The 16,488-nt window shown below is 45.0% G+C and overlaps 5 protein-coding genes across 5 annotated transcripts; 2 read left to right on the top strand and 3 right to left on the bottom strand.

The window, feature by feature from the left end:
• Nucleotides 1-324: 324 nt before the first annotated feature.
• Nucleotides 325-1,221, bottom strand: AK88_01229 (uncharacterized protein; the record flags this gene model as incomplete). Its single annotated transcript, XM_012478865.1, has 4 exons — nt 325-347; nt 514-607; nt 756-925; nt 1,092-1,221. The coding sequence occupies 4 exons, from the start codon at nt 1,219-1,221 to the stop codon at nt 325-327; spliced, it is 417 nt and encodes a 138-aa protein (XP_012334288.1).
• A 1,112-nt stretch (nt 1,222-2,333) lies between these two features.
• Nucleotides 2,334-5,597, top strand: AK88_01228 (uncharacterized protein; the record flags this gene model as incomplete). The annotated part of the gene is made up of 1 exon (XM_012478864.1): nt 2,334-5,597. The coding sequence occupies one exon, from the start codon at nt 2,334-2,336 to the stop codon at nt 5,595-5,597; it is 3,264 nt and encodes a 1,087-aa protein (XP_012334287.1).
• A 768-nt stretch (nt 5,598-6,365) lies between these two features.
• On the bottom strand, nt 6,366-7,295 carry AK88_01227 (uncharacterized protein; the record flags this gene model as incomplete). Its single annotated transcript, XM_012478863.1, has 3 exons — nt 6,366-6,436; nt 6,613-6,985; nt 7,224-7,295. The coding sequence occupies 3 exons, from the start codon at nt 7,293-7,295 to the stop codon at nt 6,366-6,368; spliced, it is 516 nt and encodes a 171-aa protein (XP_012334286.1).
• A 1,909-nt stretch (nt 7,296-9,204) lies between these two features.
• Nucleotides 9,205-10,191, bottom strand: AK88_01226 (uncharacterized protein; the record flags this gene model as incomplete). The annotated part of the gene is made up of 3 exons (XM_012478862.1): nt 9,205-9,222; nt 9,367-9,530; nt 9,642-10,191. The coding sequence occupies 3 exons, from the start codon at nt 10,189-10,191 to the stop codon at nt 9,205-9,207; spliced, it is 732 nt and encodes a 243-aa protein (XP_012334285.1).
• A 1,648-nt stretch (nt 10,192-11,839) lies between these two features.
• AK88_01225 (uncharacterized protein) lies at nt 11,840-15,476 on the top strand (the record flags this gene model as incomplete). The annotated part of the gene is made up of 10 exons (XM_012478861.1): nt 11,840-11,974; nt 12,122-12,232; nt 12,371-12,587; nt 12,691-12,819; nt 12,941-12,972; nt 13,074-13,137; nt 13,253-13,299; nt 13,410-13,466; nt 13,624-13,648; nt 13,780-15,476. The coding sequence occupies 10 exons, from the start codon at nt 11,840-11,842 to the stop codon at nt 15,474-15,476; spliced, it is 2,514 nt and encodes an 837-aa protein (XP_012334284.1).
• Nucleotides 15,477-16,488: the final 1,012 nt, after the last annotated feature.

Genomic DNA, 16,488 nt, shown 5'->3' with positions numbered 1-16,488 from the left:
GCAGATGGTGATTAACGCCACACGGGGCCAACTTAGATGAGCACTTTCGCAACTTCCTGTCGGCTTTATTTTATGGCTTTTTTTTTTTTTTTTTTTAATTTTTTTTTTTTTTGGGGGGTGTTCAGGTCGGACGGCGGTGTGATTGACGCAACTGACTGAGCGAACAAGTGTGTGTTCTCGGGCAGTTGGAGAAAAAAAAAATGGAAAAACAAAAAAAGGCTTCACGAAGAAAAGAAGAAAAGGTGAAAAGCTACACGAACGCAGGACAGACAGGCGGAGATCTACCCACCCCACAAGTGAGCCTCCATCAAAGGGTCCCCAAATTTAGGAAGTCTCTATCAATTTCTCTGGAAAAAAAAAAAAAAAAAAAAAAAAAATGTGTAACGTGTAACGTGCACACGACATGGGGAGAGCAGGCCCCTCGTAATATGGTTGCAGGGGTGAAGCACCCACAAATGGGGACTACTTTTTTTTTTTTTTTTTTTTTTTTTTTGTTTAAAATGAACGAATTACTAATTTTTTTTTCAAAGGAGTTGCTCTCCAAGAGGTCCGTGTAGAAGGGGTTGCAAACAGCGTCCACGTAAATTTTGTGAAGTTTTATAAACATCTGGCAGGGGTGTGTGTGTGGGGGGGGGTGGGCGCGTGTCTGTGTACGTATTCGCCGCGTGTCTGTGTACGTATTCGCCGCGTGTCTGTGTACGTATTCGCCGCGTGTCTGTGTACGTGTCCGCCGCATGCATGTGTGTGGCACTCACCGACTTGAGCATATCATCCGTGTATTTATTTTTTGCATCATCAACGGTGATAATTATTTTGAGGTTAATTGCCTTAACAACGTATGCGTAGTTCTTGTAGGCGCTGAAGAGGGAGAGGTTGACTCCTATGTACCCGACATAAGGGTCGGTCTTCTTCTCGCTCGACTCGGCTGCGCGGGGTTGAAGGGCAAAGGTATAAAGTCGTTTGAAGAGAACACAAATACACGTCCTCACTTTCTTCGCATGATCACTCGGGTAGAGTAAAGGAAGTGGTGCTCCGGTTACACAAAATTCAATTTGTTTTTTTTTTTTTTTTTTCTTCCCCCGCCCCCCTACTCAGTTTCTTTAAATTGTCCAAGGCAGCAAAAACGGAGAAGCGAGAACTTAGCTCGTCGCTTTTTTCCGTTGAGTGAAAAAATAAAATCTCGTCGTCCTCCCCAAGGTAGCAAAGACTCTTGATGGCCATTTTGTCTCTTCCCTGCGGCTGCAACAAAAAAAAACACAAAAAGGACGCGTTAGAGAGGGGCGGCGTCAGAGGGGTAGCGACGTTAGAGATGGGCAGCGTCAGACGGGGGGAATGATGTGGAGTTGTGTAGGGTCCTGTTTGAGAGAGTTTTGTCACAGAGGTATGGAGACCTGCTCGCTCACTTGTTCTTTTTATGCGCGCTGTGGGGTTAGCACTGCAGTTGAAAACAAACACCTGGACGTACATGTGTGTGTGAGAGGGGAAGAACATCCGCTGGGTCACAGGGACGAGAAGAGCGGGCAGGAGAAAAAAAAAAGATAAGCTCCTAGGTCTGCATATGAAAAATACTGGGCAAGTTTCACCCCATGTAGCAACGAGGAATACGCACAAGGAGGGGATAAGAAAAAAAAAAAAAAAAAAAAAAAAAAATGTTGCTACGGAGTAGAAAATATTGTTTATAGTTGCTCTCCTTGTGGGCTTGTAACTCTGCACTAGTTGCTAAACATTTTTTTTTTTTTTTTTTTTTTTTCTCGCGGCGCGTGCCTGCCTTTTCTCCCCCCCCAACGGTGGCCGCTCCCTCCACATGTTACGAACCCATCGAATAAGAGAGAAAAAAAAAAAAAAAATAGGATGCTTTTTGTTTTTTTTTTTTTTCGAAAAGGAATAAGTTGATTTTTCCTATAGGAGTGTATCTTTCCTTGTCACCCTCTCACATTCCATAGAAGGAAAAAAAAAAAAAAAAAAAAAAAAAAAAAAGGCAGTGTGGGAAAGAACCCCAATAAAGGTCCCCCTGCCGTGTGGTGTGATGAATTGTAAAAAAGGGAGAGCAAGCATCCACAGAGTCGAGTCAGTGATAGTAGAACGCAAGGTCGTTTATCGCCGTACCATATGCGACGCACCAAAACAACACGACGTTACGGAAGAGGTGACGATCGTTGCTCCTTCCACTGTGTAGAATGCGCAAACCCGCGTGTGCAACAAGGAGAGCAGGTAGCTAGTTGGGGCTACATGCGCATGTAGATCCGATCTCCGCAGCCAAGTGGTGAAGTGGTGTAGTAGTGAAGTGGTGAAGTGGCGACGTGGTGCAGCAGCAACGTGTGGCAAGCGTAAAAATGTCCCGCGTGAGGAAAAGGCGGCCCGCCTTTCTGCTCCTTTTCCTGATTGGCAGCCTTTTCCTGTGGGAGGAACACAGTGGCAAACGAGTGAGCTCCTTTTCCGGGGTGTCCCCCCTGGGGGGTGGAAGGCGCGCCTTCTTCTTCATTGGAGGACCCCTGCAGAGGGAAGATCGGGGGTGGGCAAGTGGAACCCAACGCACCAGACAACCCCTCGACGGAGCGAAAAAAACACATGTACAAGCAGATGGAACTGTGGGTACCCGGCGAAGCGGAGCACATGGCAGACTGTTCTACAACATGGGTAGACACCCCAGTGAGAAAAATGTTGAAAAGAGAGGAACATATGAGCGGTTACCTGACCAGCAAGGTGTGTATAAATCTGGTCGTTCATGTGTCCGCCTCTCTCCCCTGCGCATGAGTGATGAAGAGTACACTATAAACTCAGACGATTACACAGAGAAGGCATGGGAAGCAATAACTACACTAAATAAGATAGGAGAAAAATATGAATCTGCTTATGTAGAAGCAGAGATGCTTCTTCTTGCTCTGTTGAATGATGGTCCGGAGGGACTGGCTCAGAGGATCTTAAAAGAGAGTGGCATTGATACAGATTTGCTCATGCAAGAGATTGACCAGTATTTAAAAAAGCAACCTAAAATGCCAAGTGGATTTGGCGAACAGAAGATTTTAGGCCGGACATTACAAGCAGTGTTAGGTACAAGTAAGAGGTTGAAAAAGGAATTCCATGACGAGTACATTTCAATTGAACATTTACTGTTGGCTGTGATTGCAGAAGATTCAAAATTCACTCGACCATGGTTACTCAAATACAATGTGAATTATGAAAAAGTGAAAAAAGCAACAGAAAGAGTTCGAGGGAAAAAAAAAGTAACTTCAAAAACGCCAGAGATGACTTACCAAGCGTTGGAAAAGTACAGTCGTGATTTAACTGCTTTGGCTAGAGCAGGTAAATTAGATCCTGTTATAGGTAGGGATACTGAAATTAGAAGAGCGATTCAAATTTTGTCTAGGAGGACAAAGAACAACCCAATCTTGTTAGGTGACCCCGGGGTTGGTAAAACAGCTATTGTTGAAGGGTTGGCCATAAAAATCGTTCAAGGAGATGTGCCAGATTCGTTGAAGGGAAGGAAGTTAGTCTCCTTAGATTTGTCTTCTTTAATTGCAGGAGCAAAATATAGAGGTGACTTTGAAGAAAGACTGAAAGCTATATTGAAAGAAGTACAAGATGCAGAAGGACAGGTGGTTATGTTCATAGACGAAATACATACCGTGGTTGGGGCAGGAGCAGTAGCAGAAGGTGCTCTAGATGCAGGGAATATATTGAAGCCTATGCTTGCTAGAGGAGAGTTGAGGTGTATTGGTGCCACCACAGTCAGTGAGTACAGACAGTTCATTGAAAAAGATAAAGCATTGGAGAGAAGGTTTCAGCAAATATTGGTAGAACAACCTAGTGTTGATGAAACCATTAGCATATTAAGGGGGCTAAAGGAAAGATATGAGGTACATCATGGAGTTCGTATATTAGATTCTGCTCTTATTCAAGCAGCCGTTCTGTCGGACAGGTATATTAGTTATAGGTTCCTTCCAGATAAGGCCATCGACCTGATTGATGAGGCCGCGTCAAATTTAAAAATTCAATTGTCCAGCAAGCCCATTCAGCTCGACAATATTGAAAAGCAGCTCGTGCAGCTCGAAATGGAAAAAATTTCCATCCTGGGCGACAGCCCACGCGGTGTGAGTAGCGGTGTGAGTAGCGGCGTGGTGAGCGGTGTTAGCAGTGTTAGCAGTGTTAGCAGTGTTAGTAGCGGCGTGAGTAGTGGCAGTGGCAGTGGCAGCGGCAGCGGCAGCGGCAGCGGCAGGAATGGCGCGCCCCATGGGGCGGCTGCCCAGGCGGAGGAGGCGTCCGTGGATTATTCGCAGAGCCCGAATTTTTTGAAAAAAAAAATTAACGAAAAGGAGATCAACCGACTCAAAATGATAGACCACATAATGAGCCAACTGAGGAAGGAGCAAAGGAGTATCCTCGAGTCCTGGTCTTCTGAAAAAAGTTACGTGGACAATATAAGAGCCATTAAGGAAAGAATTGATGTTGTTAAAATTGAAATAGAAAAGGCCGAGAGGTATTTCGATCTGAATAGAGCAGCTGAGTTGAGATTTGAAACTTTACCTGACCTAGAAAAACAATTGAAACAGGCAGAAGACAATTACTTAAATGATATTCCAGAGAGGAGTCGCATGCTCAAAGATGAAGTGACGAGTGAAGATATTATAAACATTATAAGTCTGTCCACAGGGATAAGATTAAATAAACTTCAAAAGTCAGAAAAGGAAAAAATATTAAATTTAGAAAATGAATTACATAAACAGATCATTGGCCAAGATGATGCAGTTCGTGTTGTTGCTAAAGCGGTACAGAGATCTCGTGTAGGGATGAATGACCCCAAGAGACCTATTGCTTCTTTAATGTTCTTAGGTCCTACAGGAGTGGGGAAAACAGAATTGTCTAAAGTGTTAGCAGATGTACTATTCGATACACCAGATGCAGTGATTCATTTCGACATGTCTGAGTACATGGAAAAACATTCTATAAGTAAGTTGATTGGAGCTGCTCCTGGTTATGTGGGATATGAACAAGGGGGTCTTTTAACAGATGCAGTGAGGAAGAAACCTTACTCCATTATCCTATTTGATGAGATTGAAAAGGCACACCCAGATGTATATAATTTATTACTTCGTGTTATTGAAGAAGGAAAATTAACAGACACAAAAGGAAATCTAGCCAATTTTAGAAACACTATAATTATTTTCACTTCCAATTTGGGTAGCCAGAGCATCCTAGACCTAGCAAATGACCCTAACAAAAAGGAAAAAATAAAAGAGCAGGTCATGAAATCGGTAAGAGAAACCTTCCGTCCTGAATTCTACAACAGAATTGACGACCATGTTATATTCGACAGTCTGTCGAAAAAGGAACTAAAACAAATTGCTAATATTGAAATTGAAAAAGTGGCTAACAGACTGATGGACAAGAATTTCAAAATCTGCATCGACGATGCTGTGTTTTCTTATATTGTGGATAAGGCATATGACCCCGCCTTTGGGGCCAGACCTCTTAAGAGAGTCATACAGTCCGAAATTGAAACGGAAATCGCCGTGCGTATTTTGAATGAAACCTTCCAGGAGAATGACACCATCCGCGTCTCCCTCAAGGACGGCGCGCTCCACTTCGCCAAGGGGTAAAAAAAGAACAAAAGCGGAGCCGCGCACGCTACCTGCTGCTTCACACGTTACCGCCAGCACTTTTTTGTATCCCCCTCTTTACCAACTGTAGCATGTGTAGCGTGTGTAGCATGTTTACCACTAACTGTGCATACCTTTTTTTTTTTTCCTTCTTTTTAATTACCCTTTCGAGCAAACATTGAATAATTGATCAACAAAATTGTCTAACGTGATGAAGAGGGGGATGTGTGTGTGTGTGTGTGTGTGTTTATATGTCTCCTTCCCCCTTTTTTAAGTCCACATGCACGAAAAAAATGAAGTAAAATGAAGTAAAATAAAGGGGCATATATATGCGGCGTATATGGCCCATTCAATCCGATCAGGTAAGCAACCCCACCCCAAACGTGTTGGTGTTGTGTGCTTTTTATACGCGTTAGCAGAGCAGTGTGAAAACTCTTCCATCATGACAAAAAGGGGTGCATGTTAATGAAACACACAAAAAAAAAAAAAAAAGAAACTCCAATTCAGTATGTCTTGCCAATCGTGCAATCACTCCACTGGGTGGAAGCAGCATGTTCTCCCACATCTTCATCTGTGTCCTTTCGTCTGTGAAGTGGTTTGTTTAATGTGCTTCTTATCCCTGTTGACGTGTTAGCCCGCGTTGACTTTTTTTTTTTTTTTTTTTTTTTTTTTTTTTTTTTTTTTTTTTTTTTTTTTTTCTTTTTCTTCTTCTTCTTCTTCTTCTTCTTCTTCTTCTTCTTCATCTTCTTCTTCTTCCATGTGTCCCTCCTAACCATCATGTATTTCCACCTTGTGCATGTACGAGAACTGTTTGCACTCCATTTTTATTTCAAGGATTCCTGTGGGGTGAGAAGTGGGGTGAGAAGTGGGGTGAGAAGTGGGGTGAGAAGTGGGTTAAGAAGTGGCGTTAAGAAGTGGGTTGAGAAGTGTGGTTAAGACGGGGGTTACGTAGTGGGAGGAGTACACGCGTGTGCCGCGTACGACGCGTCTTATCCCTTGAATGCACGCCGCTCACCATTCTTGTACAGGGCCTGCGCAGTGTCGTCGAGGATGTTGTGGGGTAGCTTGAAAATCCTTTTGAAGTAACCCACCTCCCTTTCCTTCGCATGCAAGATTAAGTTGTCTCCATACGTTTCGAATAGCTCCGTCTGTGACCTGGGCCCAGAAACGGTGAGCATTCCCTCGCCGATCTCAACGTCAATGTCTTCAATTTTAAACCCCGGAATGTCCAACACCAGGATGGCTTGGCACTTTTCAGAGTCGTACATGATGTCCACCTTGGGTCTGAAGGTAATTTGCTTTTTTAAATTTTTGTCCGGCTCTATTTCCAGGATGGTGTTCGGGCTCACCAGCGTGTTCTTCTTCTTTGGGATCGACGGCTTCTCCTTCTGCACGGTGTGGTTGCGGTGTGGCGGTGTGATTGCGGTGTGATTGCGGTGTGATTGCGGTGTGGTTGCGGTGTTATTGCTATGTATTTGCGATGCTCGGGTGGAGTCGACGGAGGGCACGCATCCATTCCCGTGACACCGCGCCATATGTCTGTTGCTTCTTTTCTTTTCGCTTTTGCCCAACGAGGTGCTAGCAGGTCACAAAAAAATGCAGTGTCTAGGACGAGGCAACACTTACGATATCCATTCTGTGGTCCGGGACCAACTTCACTTCTCCCTTGTCAGAACAACCGGCACACAAGCAATTCATTGTGACGACGTGGGAGCAAGTAAATAAAATAATGAACGAATGAACGAATGAATGAACAAATACACAGCCGGATGAGTCGCAAAACAAGACTTGGGTTGGGGTAACTACAACGATAAAAGACGCGTCCTCCGAACAATTCCGTTTCGCGCTTCTTCACGCGATTAAATTAACAGTTGTGCAAGGGCTGCGTTTTCACCTGATGGAGGCACAATCAACGGGTGGAAATTTAAAAAAAATGGACAAACAGGATGGTCAGAAAAAAAAAAACGTGACAATAACAAGATGTGTCTTGGGGGAAAAATTAACTGGTGAGTTGAATGGTTTAAAAAAAGAGCCCAAATGGGAAGCAACAAAGGTAAAAAAAAAAAAATATAATAAAGACAAAAAAAAAATAAATAAGAACAAATAAGAAGAAATAAAACCATAACACAGTTCGGTAAGCGGCTAAGGGGACAACACTACGTGTGCAGTTTAGCCGTGCGGGCAAAGCTGAGGGTTCCCTTTTATCCAATTTTACGTGCCACTCAGACAGGGAAGGCACTGCGCAGAAATGAACAAAAAGAATGCTGCAGGGTGAAAGACGCAGTTGTGTGGCAACAGGCGAGGCCTAAAAAAAGACAAAAAAAAAAAAGCACAACAAATGGGAACTTAAAAAAACGGGAACAAATGGAAAACTTAAAAAAAACAGAAAGAGGGACAGAAAAGGATAGGGAGGAAAAAACACGTACAGAAAAAACAAATTTGTGAAAGCTTTTTTCAAGTCTTTTCCTTTTTCGAGCTTAACAAAAATAAATAAATACTGCGCCAAATTGAAACGCAAACATGCCGCTGCAACTTTTATAAGTGCTGTTGTTTTTTTTTTTTTTTTTTTTTTTTTTGAACTGTTCATATTTTTTTTTTTTTTTCCACGATTTGTTCATATTTTTTTTTTTTTTTTCCACAATTTGCTCATATATTTCCTCTTTCAGCAACATTTAAAAATTCTATAAAGTAACGATCGACGGGACAGCAAACCATGTGTGTGATGCCAGGCGGGATGGGAAGCCTGTAGTTTCCACGTGGAAGCAATTCATGTCTGTGCAACGTTGGGAAATGCCATGGGTGTGCACAAATGCTATGCCAACAAGTGGACAAGGGATGAGATAACTCACCGAACAGCCATTTCGTGGGGCACAACCCTTTAAATTATTGAATAGTGATGTTAAAACAAGAAAAATACGTGAAGGGACAGGTCTCAAATGGGCTTATCTGAAGAAACGCCAAATTGATTCACCTGCCCGCGTGCAACCATTTCGGCTGATGCAGGGAACATTCCTACAACTTCGTGTGCACGTAGCCACAAAACGGCCCGCTTAGACAACCACCGTTCCTTTAACACAGGGAATTCCTACACACTTGTTGAGCGTAACCAACCCTTATCAGAACGTGGAACATGTAATTTCTTTTTTGCCTGCACGGCAATACTTTTTATCCAGGTAGCTACTAATTTTGATGTAAGGAAAAAAACGTTTTTACCACCTTGCCTGGTCATAATTTTTTTTTTTTTTTTTTTTTTTTTCTTAAGAGGAATGCAAATCAAATAAAAGTTGGCTAGCAGGGCTACCTTTCTGTTATACTTAAAAAAAAAACGAATGGCCCAGAAAAATTTCATGTCTACACAGTGGAAGAGGATAAGAGCTAACAAAAAAAATGAGCTTAGAATTAACGCTTTATTAAATTTACGTCCTTTCACTTGCAGCCAAAAAAAAAAGAAAAGAAAAATCCTACAAATTATACCACTTTTTTATGTCCTTCGCACTGATCCTCATTGTGTGAAAATTAGCTCCTTTACATGTGCTGGTATGGAGGAAGATAATTACACATATATGTGTGTGTTTCGTCCTCGTTGATTTTTCCAAATATGGAGGTACTACTTCTTCCCGAGCCACTGAAGGGAAGGGGGGAAATGAAGAAGCATTTTCGGTGGGCATGATCCAGACACGGTAGCACCAAAATGGCTGTTACCGCTGCATGGAAACTGTTGCATGCACCAGGTATGCGACATGCATTTTTTCTCTCCCTCTTTGCACACCGCCAGAAAATCTTCCAAGTCGAGCGCTCCGTCTTTGTTAAAATCCATCGCGTTGAATAGCTTCTGTGAGTCCGTGTGTGTGACGCATGTAAACTCCTTGTCCCTGAGCATCTGCATGAGCTTGGTCAGGGGGATGACTTGCTTGTTCTCTTCCTTTTCGGTGACTGCGCGCGGGGGTGGGGAAGCAAAAGCGGTGATCATGCGCAACGGCGGCTGCTACAGTGTTCCGCGTAAACTGCTGAGCCACGACGACCGTGTCGCCCCCTTTTCCTTACTCGCATATTTTTGGAACTCCAACTCCACGTCAATTTTGCTGAACCCCTGGAAGAAATTCTTAAAGTACTGCGTGTCAATATCAATCACGGCTTGAATGAACTCCCCAAAGTCAATGAGGTTATTCTGGTCCATGTCGTAGTTTTGAAATAAATTATATTTTTCTAAACTCCAATCACTTTTTTGCAAATCTGCATGGGAAATAAAATTGTCGTTGTCTCTGTCCATTTTATTAAAAGCTTCTCTCCAAATGGACAAGTCTTTATCATCGTATTCATCTAGGATGGGGAATTGCTCTCTCCATTCATTAATTTTTGAGTCGTGTATTTTCTTCTTCGTGCTTTCAGCCCAGTATCTTGTGATGTGTTTTTTTTGCACGCAAAAGCAACCATTGTATGGGTCAGCTACGAAACGGACACCCTCTTTTGCATACCCCTTTTCCCAAGAGGAGAAGAAGAAGTTTCCTCCTCTGGAGAAGTCCCCTAAAACGTTACGCCAAGCTCCTTCCCTACGCGTCCGAGCGCGTAGCACCTTCTGTAGACCATTCTTCATGGTCTACCGTGAGAGGTTCTTTCTTTTGAAGAGGAGGACACTTCTTCTCCTCCTCTTGGGAAAAAGGACGCGTGGAAGGTAGTGTGCGCTGGGCTACTTCCAATTCTTTTGAGTGGATATAACATCCGTGTGGCGGTATTCCTCCTGTTTTTTTTTTGTGTGCTCTTTTTCAGCTATGTTTACTGTTTGGTGGATCCACTTTTCCACACGGCGATACTAGCCGGTACACTTATACCAGCAGTTGATCGGTCAAAATATACCCTCGGGGAAAAGAACGAAAAAATATATAACTCCACTGGAGAAACCCATTTGCATCCAGCGCGCAACTAATCCTCTCAAGTTGATCATTTTTTTTTTTTTTTCCCGTTTTGTTTAGGTCCTCTGTGGGGCATTTATACCGGCTTGGTGTTTAACTCCGTTTCACTCCTCCACTTGCGCTGCACTGAGCTACTACCCACCGCGCGTAGCTTAGCAAAAAAAAAAAAAAAAAACAAAAAAACCATGTAGGCAATTGCCCTTCAACGGATTAGTACTTTGGGCAACGGAAAAGAGGAGTGAAGCGTTAAACGCGCGAAGGAAGCATTTATGTGGCGCTTCTCAAATTGCTGAGGTGTGTAGTCTGCTTCTCATTGTAGTTGCGGCTAAGTTCATTCGTACATTTCGCAGCCATCACGCGGGGACACAACTGGGTAGAGGTGTGGAGTGACCGATCATCCACACCCCTTTCCTGTGTGAAGATACATACACATGTGTGTGGAGTGACAAAGGGGAAGTGTTACACATGGAGGAGTGCTGCTGTTGGCGCAGCCACAGGGACCCTGAACCTATAAACCACCGTTGCTACTACCCCCTCCGCATCACTCAACAAAGGGAGCCAAGTGACAACGTCGCAGTTGTTGCTATGACCCTTGGCCATTTTTTTTTTTTTTTTTTTTTTTTTTCCAACTAGCTATAAGCACGGAAATGCAAACGGTGTAGACTTGACGACCGATGAGACTTCTAAGCTGAAAATACAAACACACATGTCTCCTCACACCGTTCTCGTAATTAAATTAAACACCGCTTTGAGTTCATATCCCCCTTCTCCATGTTCCCAACTGGTTTAACCCACCAAAAAGTCCTTCAGAACATGTATTGCTCGTTCAGGTAAAATGAAAAAAAAAAAAAAATTTGGCTGTCTTCCAAGTTGTTCTCTCTGCATGTGTGCGTGGTGGGGGGGACGATGCGGAGGAAGAGTGAGAGCTGTCACCATGCGGACGGAGCGAACGTTAACATATGTTCTAAGTTACGTGTCCTCATTCCTAATCATACGTCGACATGTATGCGCGGAGGGTCTGCTCTTTTACTTTCTCCATTTTTAAAGGGACACACACTGGAAGGGGAAAAAAAAAAAAAAAAGCTACGAGACAGGCGAGGAGGCAAAAAAAAAAAAAAAAACAGAAAGACCCCACGCCGTTGACTGAAAGTTCCTTTTTTTTTTTTTTTTGAGAAAAGGTCTCCATCCCGTGAGGGAGAATATTATTAAAGGCTCCTCTGTGTGCAGTTTGTCCTGTCCGCCTCTCCTCTCCTTTTGCTGTGGACGTTTTTTTTTCTGCCCCCTTTAAGGCCAACCGTAAACTCTACTCACCTTGGCGAAAGACAAGCGCACATGGGGGATGCGGGCCTGCGCGCGGCTGTCCTTTTCCTTCTTGTCCTTCTTCTTCTTCACCTGGGCGTGTCCCGCACAACTGACGATGGGGAGCCACCGGGGGGATCCAACACCTACTCTCTCCATTTTAAAAATGTAGCAAGGACAAAAAAAAACGAACAAAAAAAGCGGTGCAAAGCAACTGAGTGTTGTCAAGTGTCGTATGCCTCTCCGCTGTGTTACCCTCCGCCCACACCACTTCACGATGGCGCTCGCTTCTTCCCCCTGCATACCACACCACAGAAGCAAAGATACGTAGTTCGCAGGGACGCGGGGTCCCCCTACAAAAGTTTCTTCCTTTACGTGGAGGAGGTTCAAAAGACATCCGTCGTGTACCCCCTCAGATATGTCAACGTAAGTTCGGGGTGGAGAAGCAGTCAGGCAGAGGGGCCCACCAAAGGGACGTGCCTTCCATCCAACACAATCGTGCCACGCGTCATACCCGTGATGAGCGTCCTAACTGTTCTACCTGCCGCCCCCCCCCCCTTAAAGGACCCCCCGATTAAATACTTCGAGCAAATTGTCCCCTACACGAGGAGAGAAATAAAGGGAAAAAATTTAAAGAACTTTTGTGAAGAAAATAAAAAACTCTACCAACATGTGAACAATCGGGAGATCTGCTTCTGCTGCCATTGCAGTCCCCACCCCGTCTTCCCCCTCTACTCACACTTAAAGTATAAGAGGCAGAAGATCTTTTGTCGCAGGAGGGGTAGGATGGCCAGCGAAGTTACATACCACTTTGTACTTTCCTATGTGTCCACCGCTCTTTTTTTTTTTTTTTTTTTTTTTTTGCTCTGTGTACCCCCCTTCAGTGACGGACGGGGAGGAGGCAGTCATTCTTACCCTGAAGTGCTTAAGGAGAAGCAAAAGAAAGTACCACTCCTTTTTCGTGCAAAGGAGTTTAAACTCCTTCATGGTTAAGGTCACCTTGCAGGAGTTCAGTGAGTACATCACGGGGGGATACATTACTGTTCTGGGCGGACGACTTATGCTTGTCTTTTTATTATCGCTACTACCAGCCTTACCACCACCACCGTGTCCTTTTTCTCCTCCCCTGTGCAGATCTGAATGATGAGTTTTTCCTGAGTAGAAATGTAAGTCATACATGGGAAGAAGCAGCATATGGGGAGTCTCCCTATAACGAACGAGAAAAAAAAAAAAAAAAAAAATACTTTTCCCGTCTACCCCCCCACAGGACAAATCGGCGCTGGAGAGCAGGACCTACCTGCTGGACCCCTCGAACACTGAAATTGATGACGGTGCGGAGAGGGGAGCAAAAAAAAGGGAGACACACAGAGCAACGCGGTGGCAACGTGGTGACAAAGTGGTGCCTCGTGGTGAGCAAACAAACTTCTCTTCCCTCCCCCCCCTTAGAGGTATTCAATGTCCGATTGAAGTTCCTCCCGGAGAGGACACACCGGGTAAGTGGCCCCTCGGGGGTGCTAACAAAAGAAGAGAGGGGGGGGTAGAACGTGTCCCCAAACGCTTTTTTCCTCAAACTGATGAACAAACCTAACCCTCTTCCCCACAGGGAGGGTCCATCGAGGGGAATTACCTTTTCATTGATTCGGACGTGTTTAAAAGGAGGGTAAAAAATGAATAAATGAATGAACGAATGAATAAAGGTGCATCCTTCACGAACGGGTAGACACGCTCAATTGAGACCCCATGTCATGTTAGCACTCGTCAGCACGTGTGTGTTATCCTCAGCCTCTTTTTCCTCAACATGGTTGTTCCATTTGTAGGTAGTCTTGGATGACTCCTTTACAGGTTTTTTTTTTTTTTTTTTTTTTTTTTCTTTTTTACGTATCCCGTGAACGTGGTCACAGATGGGTGGCGGGGTAGACACGCTTGGCGACGCTTCTTCATCACCGCTTCGTTACGCTTCCCCCCCGGTGCAGACGAGGAGGTGCTGGAGAATGGCCTCATCGTGAGCGCAGACCACGTGGACGAGAAGGGCATGGAGTGCAACAAAGTCATGGCGTACCCAAATGTGTGGGAAGAGAAAAAAGGGTTTTGTCAACACGGAAGGAACCACTGCCTGAAGGGGCAGCTCACTGAGTTTATTAAGTTGGAGGGGAGGTTAGAGGTGAAGAAGAAGGTGCGGTACAACTACTCCTTTATCATGGCCAGGAAGGACCGCCTGGGGGGGGCTGCGATTGGCGGTTCGGGTAACGGTGATGCGAACCGCGCAATGCATGGGAACCCCGCTCCCCCCCCGCGGGAACTTCAGGAGGACTACTACATGGGTCTGCAAAAACGCTCACACAACTTTGCTCAAATGACATCGCATGCCGGGGAGGGCCTAAACATAACGTACGAAGAAGACGTACATGGAGAGTCGGTCTCCCTTGTACACATGCTGCGTAACTGCTACGACTTTAACAATGAAGTCGACCCGTTCTGCTCTGTGTACATAAGCATATGGAATGCAGAGGACGTGGAGAAGGAAGTAACGGTTTCCATTAACTGTTCGAAGAAGATGGTGGTTGATGAGACTACACTCAGGAGGACACTTGTATTGTTAAAGAAGGAGGATAGTAGTGTGGTGATTAAGTTTAAACCGATCGCAGATTTGCTCGTCACCCCCTGCAGAGTGGTGGTGCAACGTCAACAGGGCCCACCCCAACCGCAGCAGCAGAAGGGGAACATCCGGGGGGAAAGCCACAAGGGTGGGCATAGAGGTAGTGGGGAAGAGGGCCAAGAGGACTTAGCCACCGAGCAGTACTTCAAGTTTTTCCTTCGTAGCAGCGAGGAAAAGGAAGAGACACCGGGGAGGATCATTTGGAACAGCCCCCTGCACTTCCACCACGTCAGTGGGGATATCATTCAATTGCATAAAAAAAGACTTGAGCTGCTGGAACAAGAGGACGAGGGTGCAGATGGAGGAGGAGGAAGAGCGACAATTCCCTTTAGCGGTTATTCAATAAGTGTGAAAGTTTTTTTTCTCCTCCTGAGCATCATCCTGGTACTCACCTTTGTCGTCCCCAGTGTGCACCCACTCAACGGGTTCTTGCTCAAACGGAAATGGTTCTACACCTTGAGGAAGGTTCGCATGTTTTTCATTTGGCTCATACAAGACGCGTGTCGCTTTGTTCATGTGATTGTGAAACGAACCTTTAAAGGGGTTAAGTGTGTCTTGGTGAAGGTGTACAGGGCTGTCTTCAGGGGAAGACGTAAGCGAAGGAAGAAAGAGCAGCAGATTATTGGGGATTCCTACCTGCACAAACAGATGCGCAGGAGAAAGAAGGATGAGAGAAGGAGAAAAAAAAAGTTGAAGGGGGACAAGTTGATCAGGGAACAGGAGGAGATGCGAAGAAGAAGGCACAAAAGGTTAATGCTCCACGAGGAGCAGTGTAAGGGGGGGCGCCACCACTCGAGGAGAGGTCAATCAAAGGGGGGAGATTCTTCCTCTGCCCCTTCCCCCTGCTGCGAAAGAAGCGAAAGAAGCGAAAGCAGCGCAAGCGGCGACAGGAGTGAGCACGTCCGTCGCCCTAAAAGGGACGGAGCACGAGGGAAGAAAAATCACAGAACAAGGAATTCAAGCAAAAGGGGCGAGGGGGGAAAGACAAACAGGGTAGTTGCTTCACCCCACTAGTGAATAAAAAGGAAAGGCGTCACCACGCAGCGCATTGTATGGTTGCTTTTTTTTTTTTTTTTTTTTTCCCGCTCCCTTCGTTGCTTCGCCCATTTGCCAACCTCTACAAAGAGCAACGCCCGTGTGAAGTGCACAGGGAGGAACATGTTCCCCAGTGCATACCTGTACATGCATGTATATGCAACGCACATGTGCGCATACCTTTGTGTGTGGGGGGGGGAGCATGTTCCCGCTCTCTCTCTCCCTCCATTGCCCCCTGTTAAAAAAAAAATGAAACAGCAGGCAACTGCCACCCTTCACTCGATTTATCCGACTGTGGCCTTCATCCAAGTTGACACATCCACACGCACACGTATTTATATATACCGAAGCGCGAGGCTCTGCAAAATGACTCGCTTATTTTTGTATCGTCTCAGGGGACAGAGCAAAATGCGTTTGTTTAAAATAACTGGTGACAAAATTACACACGCAAGTGGGGGGGGGGGGGGAAGGAAGGGTTAACCAAACCTTGCGCAAAAAAAAAAAAAAAAAAAAAAAATTCATGCAATTTTTTCCATGGTGGAAAAATAACACGTTCGGTCAATTGGGCCCGGGCCCACTGTGGGTAAGGCAGGCTCTCTGACGGGGATGGGCAAAAAAAAAAAAAAAAAAAAAAAAAAAAAAAAAAAAAAATACACATACATATACATATACATACACATGCACGTACACATACACATGCACGTACACATACACATACACGTGAGGGCAATAATGGTAAACGCTTGGCACGCGGAAAGGTCCCCATTTTTACTCCAAGGCAAAACTGCGTGTGGACGTCACCCCCCCCCGCAGGACAGTCCGGCCTGTTCTTGCGCAACGGAGTGGTGAACTGGGTCCCCCGTGCAGCTCGCGCATGTTTATGTAGTTTTTACGAGGGTTGGCAAAAAATTTGTTTCATCGTGACGTTCCGTCGCGCGTTGCTCGCTTGTCTCTACTTCGTTTGCCTGTAGCATTTCTCGCTTGTCTCTAC

This window comes from Plasmodium fragile, assembly GCF_000956335.1.
Source record: "Plasmodium fragile strain nilgiri unplaced genomic scaffold supercont1.10, whole genome shotgun sequence".
Lineage (NCBI taxonomy): Eukaryota > Apicomplexa > Aconoidasida > Haemosporida > Plasmodiidae > Plasmodium > Plasmodium fragile.
This window is presented reverse-complemented; position numbering and strand designations above follow the sequence as displayed.